Source organism: Ochotona princeps, chromosome 6 (assembly GCF_030435755.1).
Source record: "Ochotona princeps isolate mOchPri1 chromosome 6, mOchPri1.hap1, whole genome shotgun sequence".
NCBI classification, from domain to species: domain Eukaryota; kingdom Metazoa; phylum Chordata; class Mammalia; order Lagomorpha; family Ochotonidae; genus Ochotona; species Ochotona princeps.
In genome coordinates, this window is record NC_080837.1 from 22,555,182 (window position 1) to 22,570,013 (window position 14,832).

The following is a 14,832-nucleotide window of genomic DNA, read 5'->3' on the forward strand; positions in this document are numbered from 1 at the left end:
TCTAGCAGAGAATCACTGGCTGTATAGCATTGAATTTACTTATCTCATTAACTTAATTTTATCCGTTCTAAAATGCCAGCTGATGGACAAGTTACATACTGTACCATTCAGTTCTCAAAAAATTGTTGAGGGTTAAAAAAAAAAAGGAAAAGGCAGCCAAGGAAGAAAGATAAAATCAAGTTTATTCAGTGAATTATAGATGCCTTATATGCGTTTTCTTAGTGGATCTTCTCAGCCTGGCCATAATAAATATTATTTTGTGTCTAAGGAAGTTGAGGCTCAAAAATGAAATCGCTTTACATATATAGCCCAGGATTGAATCAGACATAAGTGATTCAAATCTTCACAGTCTTATCTTTTTGTTTGTTAGAGGCTCTTGGATATAAAACATTTGAGATCTTTGTTAGATTTTCTGTCTTACCTGCTGCAGTTAGTAGACCTGTTCCTTTTGTAGTTTTTTCCTGATGTAGCCTTGATCAAGATCTCTTCTTTTCACTTCCTGGTTGGATTGCTGACTTCCCCTCTGTTTTCATTAAAGGTTATTCTACATACTGCTACAAAGCGACTTGGTAAAGGCTTCTGTTTTTCATGTCAACTTGTTGCCCACATGTCTTCCATTAATGATTGTTCACCAGATTTCTTAGTTTAATCTTCAGATTTTTTTTTGTAAATTAGTCATAGTTACTATTTGAAACTTAACTTTATTCCACTTACCAGCATCAAATGTGTATTTCACCCAGAATGAACTTCTAAGTATTTGTCGATTATATCAAATGTGAAGGTCCATCAAACAAGGTTGTTGAAAAAAATGGAGTAGAGAAGTTTACTGTGGTATAACGAAAATTTGAGATAGCTTTTTCATAATATATATTTCCTTGAACTTTCTGAAAACTTGTGATGCAGTTTGTTGCGTGCATTATTTATCCTAAATCCTGATCACTTCTAAATGCATGATGCAGTTTCTGTCAGGTAGATGCTTTATACCTTGTCTGAACTTTTGAGTTACTTATCTAAACCATTGGCGTTTTATTTGTATTTTCCTTTTCATGTATATGTTTTTCATTTTTCTATAACTGTGTTTTCTTATTTGTTACAAGCAGACATTCTAGGTACTATTTAATATTGTATTATACATATAGTACAGGTGCTTAAGATTTTAATGGAAGGAAACTGAGATAATCAGAAATGTTATGAAACCTAAAATATTTTACACATGAAAATGTATTACATATTTTTCATACTATAGAAGTATTATTTATTGTTGAAAAAGTACTTTCAAATTCTAAAATCTGCCTTGATTTAAAGAAGGGAAAAAATATTGATTTCAAGTTTGTTTTGCTGGATAAAAATTTTAGCAGCAGCAATTCATGTGAATTTTTATGACCCTTCAGATATTTGAAGATCATTCTTAATTACTGCTTTGACGTTAGAAGCAATCAGTAGCCTTCCTGTGCTTTTAGTGGTTATATTAAAACATACTTGATATTATATTCTAAAAATGATTTGATTGCCCATCAGAACAGGTAAGATTCTAGCTGTCTTTGGTCTGGATACCTACTATATTATTAAGTTTATCATATAATTTCTTCTCAGTATATGGCACAACCAAATCTCTAGCCTTGTGTGTGTGTGTGTGTGTGAGAGAGAGAGAGAGAGAGAGAGAGAGAAAGAGAGAGAGAGAGAGAGAGGAATCATACAGAAGTGAACATGCACTTAGTCATCTGAAAAAGGATTAGTGACTGTTAGTTATTTTACCTAGTAGACCATGGATAGTAGAAATGTGAGTCAAACATGGACAAAGTAGGAGCAGTGAGATGTATCCAAGTCATTGCATACGAGGCAAAATATGATGTGGTGTTTTACAGATAAAATGTTGTAGATAATCACAGAAGAAAGAACTACTGGCTGAGAGTCTGAAAAAAGGATCTGAACCTGGGAGATCTCATGTTGCATGATCCTGTGAATAGTTCTCTAGGGTGCTTGAGAAAGAAGTATGTTTAACTACATAAATACACTGCGTTTGTAAGAATTGATTCGATTTCAGATTTGTTCAATTATTATGCTTAAAACTTGTACCTTAAAAATGGACAGTATAATGCTTTCTAACACATCTTAGTTAAAAGTGTGATTCCATATTTATATCCAAATGATTGATTATTTGGCTAGTACCAATTGGTTATAATTAGTTCTATTTTATTTTTACATATTTTTAATTTTTTTTTTGTATTTATAGTTGTTATGACTATATTTGGGATAGGTCAGTTGCAGTTTAGTGTGAGTCAGTCTGTATAAGGTGTACTGTGTTATGCATTGTGACTAGACATGTTTGGCTTTCATTCTATTAAAGATAACACACTATGAAGAGTTAAAAAGTTTAAACAGACGTGTATTTGCAATAGGAAAAAACATAATTCAGTAATAGTGCATATGTAATTACTTCCTACCAAAAAAATAATCTGTATCATAATTATCTTTTTTAAATACAACTTCAGATATTTATTAATGCTTTTTAAAATTGCCTCTTTTAAATAGTATCTCAAGACATTCACACAGGATCTGCTAAGAATTAAGATGATCCCTTATGTTTTCCTTCAGTGATAGTTACCCCAAAGGGCATACGTTAAGGGCTGGTGCTGGTGCCACCATCTGTGGCGCTGGCATCTCATATGGACACTGCTTCAAGCCTTTGATGCTCCATTTCCAGTCCAGCTCCTAGTTAATGTGCGTGGGAAAGCAGCAGAAAATATCTCAAGTACTTGGGCCCCTACACCCTCATGCAGACTCAGAGGAACCTCCTGGCTCATTACTTCTACCGGCCCAGTTGCAGCCACTGTGTTTATTTGGGGGAGTGAACCAGACGATGAAAGATCTCTCTCTCCCCACTTTATTTCCCTCTCCTTCATCTTCTATCTTACTGCTTTTTCAAATAAGTAAAATAATAAAAAAAAAAACCACATACATTAAAATATACATAAATCGCAAAGTTGTTGCTATAATTATTGTATGAAAATCACTATATAGTCTGGCAATAGAGTTTCTCATCCATACTAACAACCAAGGATAAATCCCAAACAGGTATTTATTCAAATTTTCACATAGATCAATATAGGACTAAAGTGGTATTCCAGTATGTTATGTAGAATCAAAATATAAAATATTATTAAACTTATTTTGTAAAAAATTATGTATTTTAAGAGATCCTAGAGGTTGTTTTTTGTTAAACTTAACAATGGATGGCATTTCTGCGGCAAAAATGTACAATACTAGTTTTACCTCTCTCTTTTTTTAAAGATTTATTTATGTATTTTGAAAGTCAGAATTACAGAAAGATTTCTCTGCTGATTCACCTCCTCGATGGTACAACAGCTAGCGCTGGGCTAAGCTGAAGCCAGAAGCCAGGAGCTTCACCAAGGGATCTGAACATTTAGGACATGTGCTGCCTTTTTCCCAGACCATTGATTGGAAACTAAATTACAAGTGGAACAGCCAGGACACAAAGCAGTGCACACACAGAGAAACACACATACACACGGGTGGGGGGAGAGAGAGAGAGAGAGAGAGAGAGAGAGATAGATCCATCCATCCATCCATCCATCCTTCCATCCATCTATTCACTGGTCCACACCCCAAATGGCTGCAGTGATGGGCTGTGCTAGGCTGATGCCAGGAGACAGGAATTCCATCTGGGTATCGCATGAGAGTGATAGAGTCCTAAGCACTTGGGCCATCTTCTGCAGCCTTCTCAGACACTTTAATTGCAAGCTGCAGCAGCCAACTCAAACCTGCACTCATGGAATGTCAATGTTTTATGTGGTATTTTGCCAACTGAGTCATAATGCTGGCCTCCAGTTTTATCAGTTTAACCTCTTCTCTGGTTCTTTTTTGATATTCTTTTAGATTTGAACCTATTAATTACTCTTTGTAGATCAGAACTTTATTTTTTCTTTTACCAGCAAAGTGTCTTGTATTTTGTCATCTTGGAGCTCCTGTCAGCAGTTTGAGCTTTCCTGATAGAAAATGTAAGACGCTGTAGAACATTTCATATTTTCAGACTATGATTGTTCAGCTAGTAAAGTCTCTGCAGATATCCCAAAATACAAAAATCTATGAAAAGCAAAACACTTCTGATCCCACACATTTTGGCCAAGGGCTACTCAACCTATATATCCTAAGATGGAGCAATATTTTAGTGTGATGAAAAGGTCATTCATTATTTGGCTAAATCGAAGACCTAGATTCCTTTTCAGTAGATACTTCTTTTGTAGTCATGTGTATAATACATGTAATCACGGGAATTTCTTCCCACTAGCTCTCCTTTATTTGAGTAAAGTTCACATTATTGCTCTGTTTGTCTTGTTACACATTGAGTGGTTTAGTCTCATTTTTGTCTTCCTTGGTAACTTTTGTGAGTCCTTGTTTAGATGTATTTCCTTATGTGAGGCAAAATTTATTTACCACAGAACTATCAGTTAAGCCTAGAAGTGTGGTTTTTCTAACTGGTGATTTCTAGAATTTTCTGTGGCTATTGTTTGTTACTGTTCAGTAAAGAATGCAATGGATGTTTTCTCCTTTTCAGACTTGTTTTGCTACTTTATCCTCCCCTTTTTTAAAATACAGGGTTTCTATAAGATAATTTGAAAAACAGGACTTTACACTTTGCCTCAGTGTAGTTGTGGAAATAAAATAGATAATTGGTCCATAATATTTGATTTTTTAAAACAGGTTTTCTCTCTGTATAGCCAAGGTATTTAAGTAGTTGAGGCTTTTTGCCTTGTGATGGCTTCCCTTCAAGGTTATGGACCTTTATTCGTTGCTGCTTTGTTCTGAGAATCAGAACTACTCTATTATGAACTAATACAGCAATTTTGAAGGAAAAGGCAATTTTATATTTTAACTGTTCTTATAAAAAGGTAGATGACCTTGCAGGAGATTTAGGTGATTGTATCCTTAACATAATTGACCATGTTACTTTGCAACAGAGATAGTTCCAGTGCGTTTGCTGTGGGTTAGAGTGCTTTTCTAGAGCCTAAGGGAGGAAACCCAGCTATCATTGATACAACTGCATATCAGTGTCTCTATAGGGCACTTTTTCAAATATGTTTGTTATCTGGTTTTGACCCCCTGAAACTTCATTCTGTTCTTCATAACTTTACTATAAGGAAAATCAACAAAATTATAATAAAACTGCTATTATCAAGGTGAGAGACAAAATATGAGTGCTGTTGACCCATAAAATTAATGGAGTGGTTAAATGTTAGAGCAGGAAAACATTCTTAGTGGAAATAATGTCTTTTGTATGGGAAACTTGCTTTCTTGAAAGAAATCTAAAGTTTATTCCTGATGGCAATATTATGTATAATGATAAAAAGAACTGACATTGCTTAAGGAAACACTTAAAAAGGGGGTAGAATTTAACTACAGAACGTGGCTCAAGCTTTAATAAAAAGAATTTATGGAGGAAATAGAGGAAAATAAATAGCACATTTACACCAGTGATAGTCAATTGAGGCTATATTTCCATTTGTTTGTCTTACTTGTATTTGTTAAAAGGTGACTTGGGAAAGACTGTGATAATATTTTATTAAGTCTACAACACTCAGCATGTACTGGCTAACTCTTTTCATCACTTGCTTATGAGGCATTTGGGGTATGGTAGAAAGAACAATATACAGCAACCAGATACTAGAATTCCAGTCTTACTTCTAGTTTTGTGACTTTGAGTCAGATCCTTTGATAAAGTTGATTTATCATACTTCCTTTTTTGTACTATTACTGTGAGGTAAAGGCCCAGTTTGTGTATATTCTTTGAAAATCATGAATCCACAATCTAGATAAACTTGAGGGCCCTTTCTTCAAAGTTAAGATTAACACATTACTGGTATGGGAATGACAAGTCATCCGAGAACTTTTCTCTTGGGCCAGAGCTGCTCTGCAGTTAGTAGGCCAACATTGGTCAGCAAGGGACTACCAGGCAAAGCTGAACACCAGTTTTGTTGAAGAATGAGTATAAAAGGATGTCCCATGTATATATGCCTCTGGAAGTTGGGATGAAAGCACCCTGGAACTGGTCAGAAAGATGCTTTCCCCTGCCATGCCACTTCAGAGTGTTCTACTGATGAAACACATATGGTGGTTGTCAAAAGGAGAAGTGTTTGTAAGATTCAACTAGACGGTATGGATTAGGAACTCAAGGGCAATATGTTGATAACTAGAACAATAAGTCTTAAAGTCAGGTACAGATCTTCTAATTTTCTTTTTTTTGAATTGTTTGTTATTCTGGGTCATTTGCATTTGCATATAAATTTTAGAGACAGGCTTTTAAACTCAGCATTTTTTTTCCTGTGGTCATAGAGATTAATTTTTTTTCCTTTCTTTTTTTGAACTTAAAGATTTATTTATTTGAAAGGCAGAATTACAGAGAGAAGGACACACACACACACACTGAATTATTTATCTTCTATCCTTGGGCTCACTCCCCAAATGGTCACTGTGGTCAAAGCTGGGCCAGAATGAAACTGAGAGCTTGCAGTATCTTCTGGGTTTCTGATGTGGTTGAAGGGGCCAAGGACTTAGGCCATGCTCTGCTGCTTTTCCAGACAATTAGCATGGAGCTAGATTGGAAGTGAAGCAGCCAGGACTTGAACTGGTGTCCACGTGGGATGCCGGTGCTGCAGGTGATGCACAATTAGCTTGCTGTGACACCATGCCGGTTCCAGTTTGTTCCTTTATAATTTTTTCCCCTAAGATTTATTTATTTCTATTGGAAAGCAGATCTATAGAGAGAAGTGGAGGTAGAGAGAAAGGACTTCTGTCTGCTGGTTCACTTCCGACGTGGCCACAATGTCCAGAACTGAGCCAATCTGAAGCCAGGAGTCAGGAGTTTCTTCTAGGTCTGCCATGTGGGTACAGGGTCCCAAGGCTTTAGGCATTTCTCAACTGCTTTTCCAGGCCAGAAGCAGGGAGCTAGATGGGTAGTGGAACAGCATGGACACAAAACAGTGCCCATATGGGATCCTGGTTCATGCAAGGTGAGATTTAGCCACAAGGCTTTTGCACTGGGCTCTGTTCCTTTTAATATTAAATTCTTTTCCAAGGAGTGCATGTATCACAATTTATTAAATATTTGGACATTTTTTTAAGTTCGAGTTGTGTGTTGCCAATCTTGATTTCTTGAGTTTTGGGGTGGGTAGGGATTGGGTATAGATTTATTTTTGAGAGGGAGGGATGAGAAGGAAAAATATCTTCAATATACTGGTTCCTTTTGCAAGTGCCTGCAGCAGCCCAGGCAAGGCCAGGATGAGGCCACGAATGAGAAACTGCACCCAAATTTTCCCTCTTGGTGGTGGGAACCCAGGTAGCTTGGGTTGTGTGCTGCCTCCAAGGCGCATTATTTAGAAGTTGCATTGGAATGGAGTAGCCAGAACTTAAATTATGCTCTCTGTTTGGAGATGTGGGTGTCCTCAGCAGCTGCCTAACCTATGCCACAATGCCCACCCCTTGAGGCTTGTTTTTGAGCTTTCTCTAAAGCAGTCTTTGTTATAGGACTAGTTTGTCCTTGTTCCTAAGCAATGCTTTCTGGAGGTTCTCTGTTAAATGTCAAATAAGGTCCTCTCTTCTGTGCTTGATCAGATTTTGAATGTTCCACCCTTGAGGTATGGAACAGTTGGTTGATTGACAGATCCCCAATAGTTGTACTATGGCCACCGTTTATAAAGTATGCTTCTATGTATCCATCTTAGCATTCAGCCAGAGAAAAATGGTAAACTACGGTGCAGCTTTGCAGAGTGGTTTCTGATCGTTGCATCTTTCTTTCTGCTATGTTGCCCACCAAATGCAAATACTTCTCCCACTCTCCCAGTCTCTGTGACTTAGTGAGGTAGCTGTGCTCTTCTTGAGCTTCTTCTATATTGGTTGTAGTCTAGAAAATTCCAGGTAGAAAGCTGGAGCAAGCATAGGGTTTATACTTTGTTTAGCTTTTTTGTTTGTTTGTTTTTGTTTTAGTAACAAAATTTAACCCTCCAGAGATGGGGCCGGCACATAGAGATATACTCTAGGGCCCGGCGGCATGGCCTAGTGGCTAAAGTCCTTGCCTTGAACGCCCCGGGATCCCATATGGGCGCCGGTTCTAGTCCCAGCAGCTTCACTTCCCTTCCAGCTCCCTGCTTGTGCCCTGGGAAAGCAGTGAAGGACAGCCCAGGGCCTTGGGACCCTGCACCCGTGTGGGAGACCCGGAAGAAGAGGTTCCTGGCTCCTGGCTCCTGGCTTTGGATCAGCGCAGCACCAGCTGTTGTGGTCACTTGGGGAGTGAATCATCGGATGGAAGATCTTCCTCTCTGTCTCTCCTCCTCTCTGTATATCTGACTTTGCAATAAAAATAAATAAATCTTTAAAAAAAAAAAGATATACTCTAGAGATTGAACGCAACAAAAACTGTAGAACAATGTGACTTCATGGGCTTCTGTGGTGGTGAATGCAGGGAGGTGCTGCATGCATTTGGGGGTGAACCAATGGAAAGGCGTTGGTAAGTCTGACAAATACATAATAATAACAACAAGGTTGAACAAAAACTTTGTTCTTTGTAGACATGTAATGATCGTATGATAAGTAATGATCGTGCTATGTGCCAGGCACTGTGCTAATGACTTAGCAGCATTGTAATCCTTAATTCCTGTAACAAGATAGTTAGAATTTATAGTTTTCATTTCATAGACAGGAGTCCTGAACTAGTAATTATTGCACTTAAGAATTGACTCCAACTTTGATTCTGAATTTTAGATTCTTGTCATATCTTAAAGATTAATGATGACTGACATCTTTAATATTTATTTAATTTTTCTTAAATGTTTTGGTTTTTCCCTCTTTCTTGTAGAGGACAGTTAAAATGGCTATGGTTTTAGGTATTCTGATATTTTGGGGTTTCCACATTGCACTGAGGTAAGAGAGTAAAATTTGCGAAACTTGGAATATCTAGGGAGATATTAAAGGAGTTGAAAAAGTGTGTGTAAAGGAAAGAATGTGTGTGTGTGTGTCTGTGCGCGCGCACGCGTGGAAAAGAAATAACATGTAGCCTTGCCTGCATGTGAAATATCTACTATAGATGCCTCTTTTCTATGTGTTTACTTTTTTGTATGTGGGATGGGTTTTTTTAAATTTTTTTTTTTTATTTGACTGGAAGAGGGAGAAAGGAATTGATTGGTTTAGAGAGAGAGAGATCTTCCATTTGCTAGTTTACTCCCCAAATGATCACAGCAGCCTGGGCTGGAGTGAGCTGAGGCTGGGGTTTCGCAGCTGGTTCTGGGTCTCTTGAAGTTTGACAGAGACCCATGTGCTTGAATTATTCCTTCTGCCTCCCAGGATATGCATTAGCAGGAATCTGAAATCGGAAGTGGAGTTAAAATTGCAACCCAGGAGCTGTTATCTGCTGTTCACGTGTCCTGAAAAGTATCTTAACAACCCTAGCAAATTTTCAGCCTTCATGTGTGTTAAGCTTGTTTTTTTTTAAACTTTTTTATTATTATTATTATTACATTTTTGACAATCTTTACATAGTTAATTATGGTAAAAAGGTTCAAGGGCTATAGGGAAGTGGGTAAGACTATTATTTCCATATTGTTTCCTTCATGTATCTGAGGTAAAGGGGATTATTGAGGGAGAAGCCCCACCCAGTTTCCCATGCACCCCAAGTCCCGGATGTGGGGCATGCTCTGAGATACTTTCTTAAGTGGTTTTGATAGTTCACCAGTTATGAATGCTGCCAGTCTCGCCACTCCAAGCACAATGAGGCCGTTGAAGAATCCACTGATTAACATAGTCCATCATAGAGTCTCCATTTATCCAGTATTTCGCTGCCAACATATAGCTGAGGTGGTTGATTGACTTGTTCTTTCTTCTGTCTTTTCTTGGTTAGGGTTCTGAGTCCGGCATTTCAGTTGGGGAGATCCCAAAGAAACTTTGAGGTATTCCCAGACCAGATTCTTATATGTTCTAGCAAGCACAGGGCCCGGCACAGTCCATCTCCACGATCAGCTGATGGTTGCAATTGCTGGGTTGGTTCTGTTTTCAGTCCTGACTTCCACCCGAAGGAAGCAGCCCCCGAACCCAGGCAGACCTGGGGACAGCTCACCACGTGCACTTGGTGGCTGGAGTCGGGATCCGAGCAAGATGCTCCTCCTGAGGCCCACCAGCAGCCGGAAAGCTGCCGGAAGTTTTGTTAAACTTGTTTTTATCTCTATGTTTGTTTTACTGTGAAGAAACAAGACTGCATGCATTCATTTATTAATCTATCTTATGGGTTACTGTTACGTACATATATGGTACCATTAGGTGGGTTTTAGAGGTGAAATTCTTTTTAATGAGAAAATCTTATTGTATTTCCTAAGTAGATACATTGTATACTGTAGTTCATATTAAATAAAAAATCATCGTGTACAAATTTGCATCCTTTTGATCTTACTGTTCTTTCCCCTCCCTATCCTGTTTTGCAGACACTTCAACCTACGCATGAAGAGGGACACTTCCCTTTTCAGTGATGATTTTAAAGTAGAAACATCAAATGAAGTTCTTGATTATGATACCTCTCATATTTACACTGGACATATTTACGGTGAGTTCAACTTAATGAAACTCTTCTGCATAAAGAAATAGACATCTTGATGTACAGGCATATATTTTGAAAAAGTGGTGTGAATCCTGAGAAGATGGAATGAATCATGAAGGGTAATGGTCTTTGAAAAATGGAGTAATCTTTAGAACTAAACTTTATTTTTCTTACTTTCTTTCAAGATTTATTTATTTGAAAGGCACATTTTAGAGAGAGAGGAGAGACAGAGTCTTCCATCTGCTGGTTCTCACCCCAAATGACAGCAGTGAGGGGGCTGGATTGGTTTAAAGTCAGAGCCAGGAGCTTCTTCCAGGTCTCCCACATGTATGTGGGGATCCAAGGACTTGGGTTTTCTTTTGTTGCTTTCCCAGACACATTAGCAGGTAGCTGGATTAGAAGTAGAGCAGCTGGGACTCCAACCAGCATCCATATGGGATGCTGTCACTATTGGGGAGGCGTAGTCTAGTAGGCCACTTCTTTATATGTATGTATGATAACGAATTGTACAGTGTGTGGCACAATGTCTCTTAGTACCTTCACATGGTAGTTTTAAAAATTTTTTGGTCATTTCTACAGTTTTCTTGTTTCTTAAGAAATGAATAACGTATGTTTCAGAAGAAAACAGGAGAAATGTAAATGGAAACTAAATATAATTATAATAGACAACAATAATGTGTAAAAGTCATTCATACAAAATTTTTTTCAGGGCCTCCTTCCGCCAAAACTTACTTGCTTTGGTTCATAGTTCTAAGAAATCTCTCTTCCTATTACACATTCTTCCTACACCATAGGGGACATGAGTAGTATGCCTAAGCAGTAGGTAGCTGTAGTTGACAGTAATGTGAGGAGAACAGAAATGATTAGAAAAGGTGAGAAAATTAAAAAGTCAACATCTTCTGGAGGGTATAGAGAGGGGGAAATATGTCATTGTGTCATAACTTTGCACATTAATACTGAAGATGGTCCTTAGTTACTTAAGTGAAATTAAAATGTTTGAAAGTTCATTTTTTTTTTAAAGATTTATTTTTATTACAAAGTCAGATATACAGAGAGAGGAGGAGAGACAGAGAGGAAGATCTTCCGTCCGATGATTCACTCCCCAAGTGAGCCGCAATGGGCTGATGCTGCGCCGATCCGAAGCCGGGAACCAGGAACCTCTTCCGGGTCTCCCACGCGGGTGCAGTGTCCCAATGCATTGGGCTGTCCTCGACTGCTTTCCCAGGCCACAAGCAGGGAGCTGGATGGGAAGTGGAGCTGCCGGGATTAGAACTGGCACCCATATGGGATCCCGGGGCGTTCAAGGCGAGGACTTTAGCCGCTAGGCCACGCCGCTGGGCCCAAAAGTTCATTTTTATATATTAAATTCTTATTCAAAATTGTAACACTGTAAAAAGTGAAGTACTTAAAGAAATGGTCCTTATTTTTTTTAATTATGCAAGATAAATGAGGTATTTTTGTGTTTCAAATTTCTTACTTGGAGATTAACTCTAGTTATTAAAAGCCTTCTCCACTTTTACACTTCATAACCAAAGCAAAGTGTTTTTAATGTCATGCATAGAATTTTATTATAGTCTTGTTCATTTATCTTTCTGAGCAAATAACTTAGTAGTTTCTGCCCTTTTGTGCTATGTGATCATCAAGGAAGCTATCAATTTACAGATAAAAATGTTTAGATATTTGACTTTGACGTTGTCTTTGACTTTTAGTTTTACTACATGGTTAATTTAAAGGCAACTAATTAATTAGTATACAACTTAGAAATTGTGTGAAGCTTGCTTATTTTTTTTAAGATTTACTTTACTTTTATTGGAAAGGTGTATGTTAACCAAGAGAAAAAAGACAGAAAAATCTTCCATACTCTATTTCATTCCCCAAATGTCTACAACAGATGGAGCTGAGCTCATCCAAAACCAGGAGGCTCTTCCAGGTCTCCCAAGGTTCCAAGGCCTTGAGCTCTCCTCCATTGCTTTCCCAGTCCTTATGTAGGGAGCTAGATGGGAAGAGGAGCAGCTGGGACATGAACCAGTATCCATATGGGAGGTGAGCCAGCAAAGGTGGAGGATTAGCCAATTGAGCCATTGTATCAGCCCTGAAAGCTTAACTGTTCTTTTTTTTTTTTTTTTAAATATTTATTTTTATAGGAAAGACAGATTTAAGGAGAGAAGGAGAGATATAGAGAAAGGGCTTCCATGTGCTGGTTCACTCCCCAAATGGCCATAATGGCCTGAGCTAAGCTGATCAGGAACCAAGAACTTCTTTCAGGTGTTCCATAAGAGTACAGGGTCCCAAGGCTTTGGGCCGTCCTCTGCTGTTTTCTCAGGTCTGTCTCAAGCATTGAGCTGGGTGGGAAATGCAGCAGTTGGGATATGAACTGGTGTCCATATGGGATCCTGGTGGTTGAAGGGAGGATTAGCCAATTGGGCCATGCCTGAAAGCTTAATTAAAAAAAAAGATTTATTCATTTATTTTATTTTATTTTATTTTATTGGAAGGGCAGATTTATAGAGAAAGGAGGAGACAGAGAGAAAGATCCTCTGTCTGCTGGTTTATTCCTCAAGTGGCCACAATGCTGGAACTGAGCTCATCTGAAGCCAAGAGCACACTCTAGGTGTCCCACGTGCATGCAGGGTCCCCAGGCTTTGGGATTACTCAGCTGTTTTTCCAGGCTAATGCAGGGAACTGGATGGGAAGTGAAGCAGCCAAGATATGAGCTAGTGCCCACATATGGGATCCCAGGGGACACATGCAAAACGAACGTTAGCCACTAGGCTATGCTGCTGGGTCCAAAAGCTTAATTTTTTTAATTATAAGTTTCAGTTTTTAATGGTGGATCAGGATGGGAAGGATTGAGGTATAAGGGAAATTGGATGTACTCATTGCTTCCAAATTTGCTATTTCTTGTTGTTTCTGGGGGAAGGGGAGAGACAAAGGGGGAAACCACTCATGGCTTTGCACATGTCCCAGTACCCAGGAATGAGGAACCGCCACCTCATATGAACCCAGAGTCTCAATGTGTACATATTCTGAGGGTTCTGTCCAAGTGGTTTGGATAGTTCTGAAATGCTGTCGATTTCACTGATCCAGGGATGATGTCACCCTCCCAATGTCCATTGGCTCCCCTGAGATTTTTTTGCTGTCATTTGTTTGGGGTAGTTGTCCAGTTTTTTTGTTCTGCTACAGGACCAAATGAACTACCATATTCTCCTTTTACAAAAGGACCTGTGTCCACTGCTCTGCCTTTTTCATTAAGTAGGACATGTTTTTGCAGGCAAGTCCAAAGACCAGGCCAGCTGTCCCAGACGTTGCCAGATCCCCACCTAGTAGGCGGGTGCCTGGATTTGGGGCATGAGACCCAAGCCGCACTGAATCCCCCACTCCAGGGACTCATGAACCCAATACCCACCTAGTAGGCGAGCACAAGGACCCAGGCCAGGTGACCAAAACCCCACTGGATTCCCCAATCTGGGGCTCATAAACCCTGCATTCACCTTGCAGGCAGGCCTCAGGCCCCAGGCCAGGCAACCTGAGTCCTGCTGAATCTCCCACTCCCAGGACTCACGAACTCGACACCCACTTCACAGGCAGGCCCCATGACCTGGGATAGGTGACCCAAGTCCTGCCATATCCCTTACCCCTGGGGCTCACAAACCTGACACCCACCTAAGGCAGGCCCCAGGATCTGGGTCAGGCAAACTAAGGCCCGCTGGTTCCCACATCCCCAGGGCAGAGGAACCTGGCCCTACCTTGCAAGTAGACTCCAGGATCTGAGCCAAACTACCTGAGCCGTGTCAGATCCCCTGTCCCTGGGACACACAAACCTCATCGTCCATAATCTTATTGCACAGCCTTGTCTAGTCTAGTCTTACCCCGTTCCAGCTCCTACTGGTGGGTGCTGCAGCCTATCCCAGCCTAGTCTGATTGCTGTCCCAGTCCTAATATGAATTGGCTGATGTTGTGGCCTGATCTGGCTCCTCCTGCCCCCTGGTTCTCAGATTTGCCAGTGGGTGTTAGGTACTGGCTTAGAGTGGTCTGTCCCCAGACCTGACCATATGTATGCCGGCGGGTACTGCAATCTGGCATTGTCTGGGCTGAATCTTGCCTTGCTTCTTGTGCTCACCTGCAGGGACTGCATCCCAGTAAAAGAGTTTCTCAAACTCCTCCATCGAGTCTCCTCCCAGTTACAGTTCTCATGCACACCAGTAGATCGTTGGCCCAGCTTGACTTTGTCCATC

General features: G+C 39.6%; 1 protein-coding gene across 3 annotated transcripts in view; it reads left to right on the plus strand.

Moving 5' to 3' along the window:
• ADAM10 (ADAM metallopeptidase domain 10) overlaps window positions 1-14,832 on the plus strand; it is a 124,457-nt gene that overhangs the window by 33,719 nt on the left and 75,906 nt on the right. Inside the window, exons 2-3 of one of the 3 annotated variants that reach the window (XM_058665780.1) lie at window positions 1,866-1,991; window positions 10,485-10,603. The exons of 1 other annotated variant lie outside the window; for it this stretch is intronic. In XM_058665780.1, coding sequence (XP_058521763.1) covers window positions 1,945-1,991; window positions 10,485-10,603 — 166 coding nt within the window. In that variant the 5' untranslated portion in view covers window positions 1,866-1,944. The remainder of the gene's footprint in view (window positions 1-1,865; window positions 1,992-10,484; window positions 10,604-14,832) is intronic. One more of the 3 variants, XM_058665778.1, reaches the window with a different exon arrangement.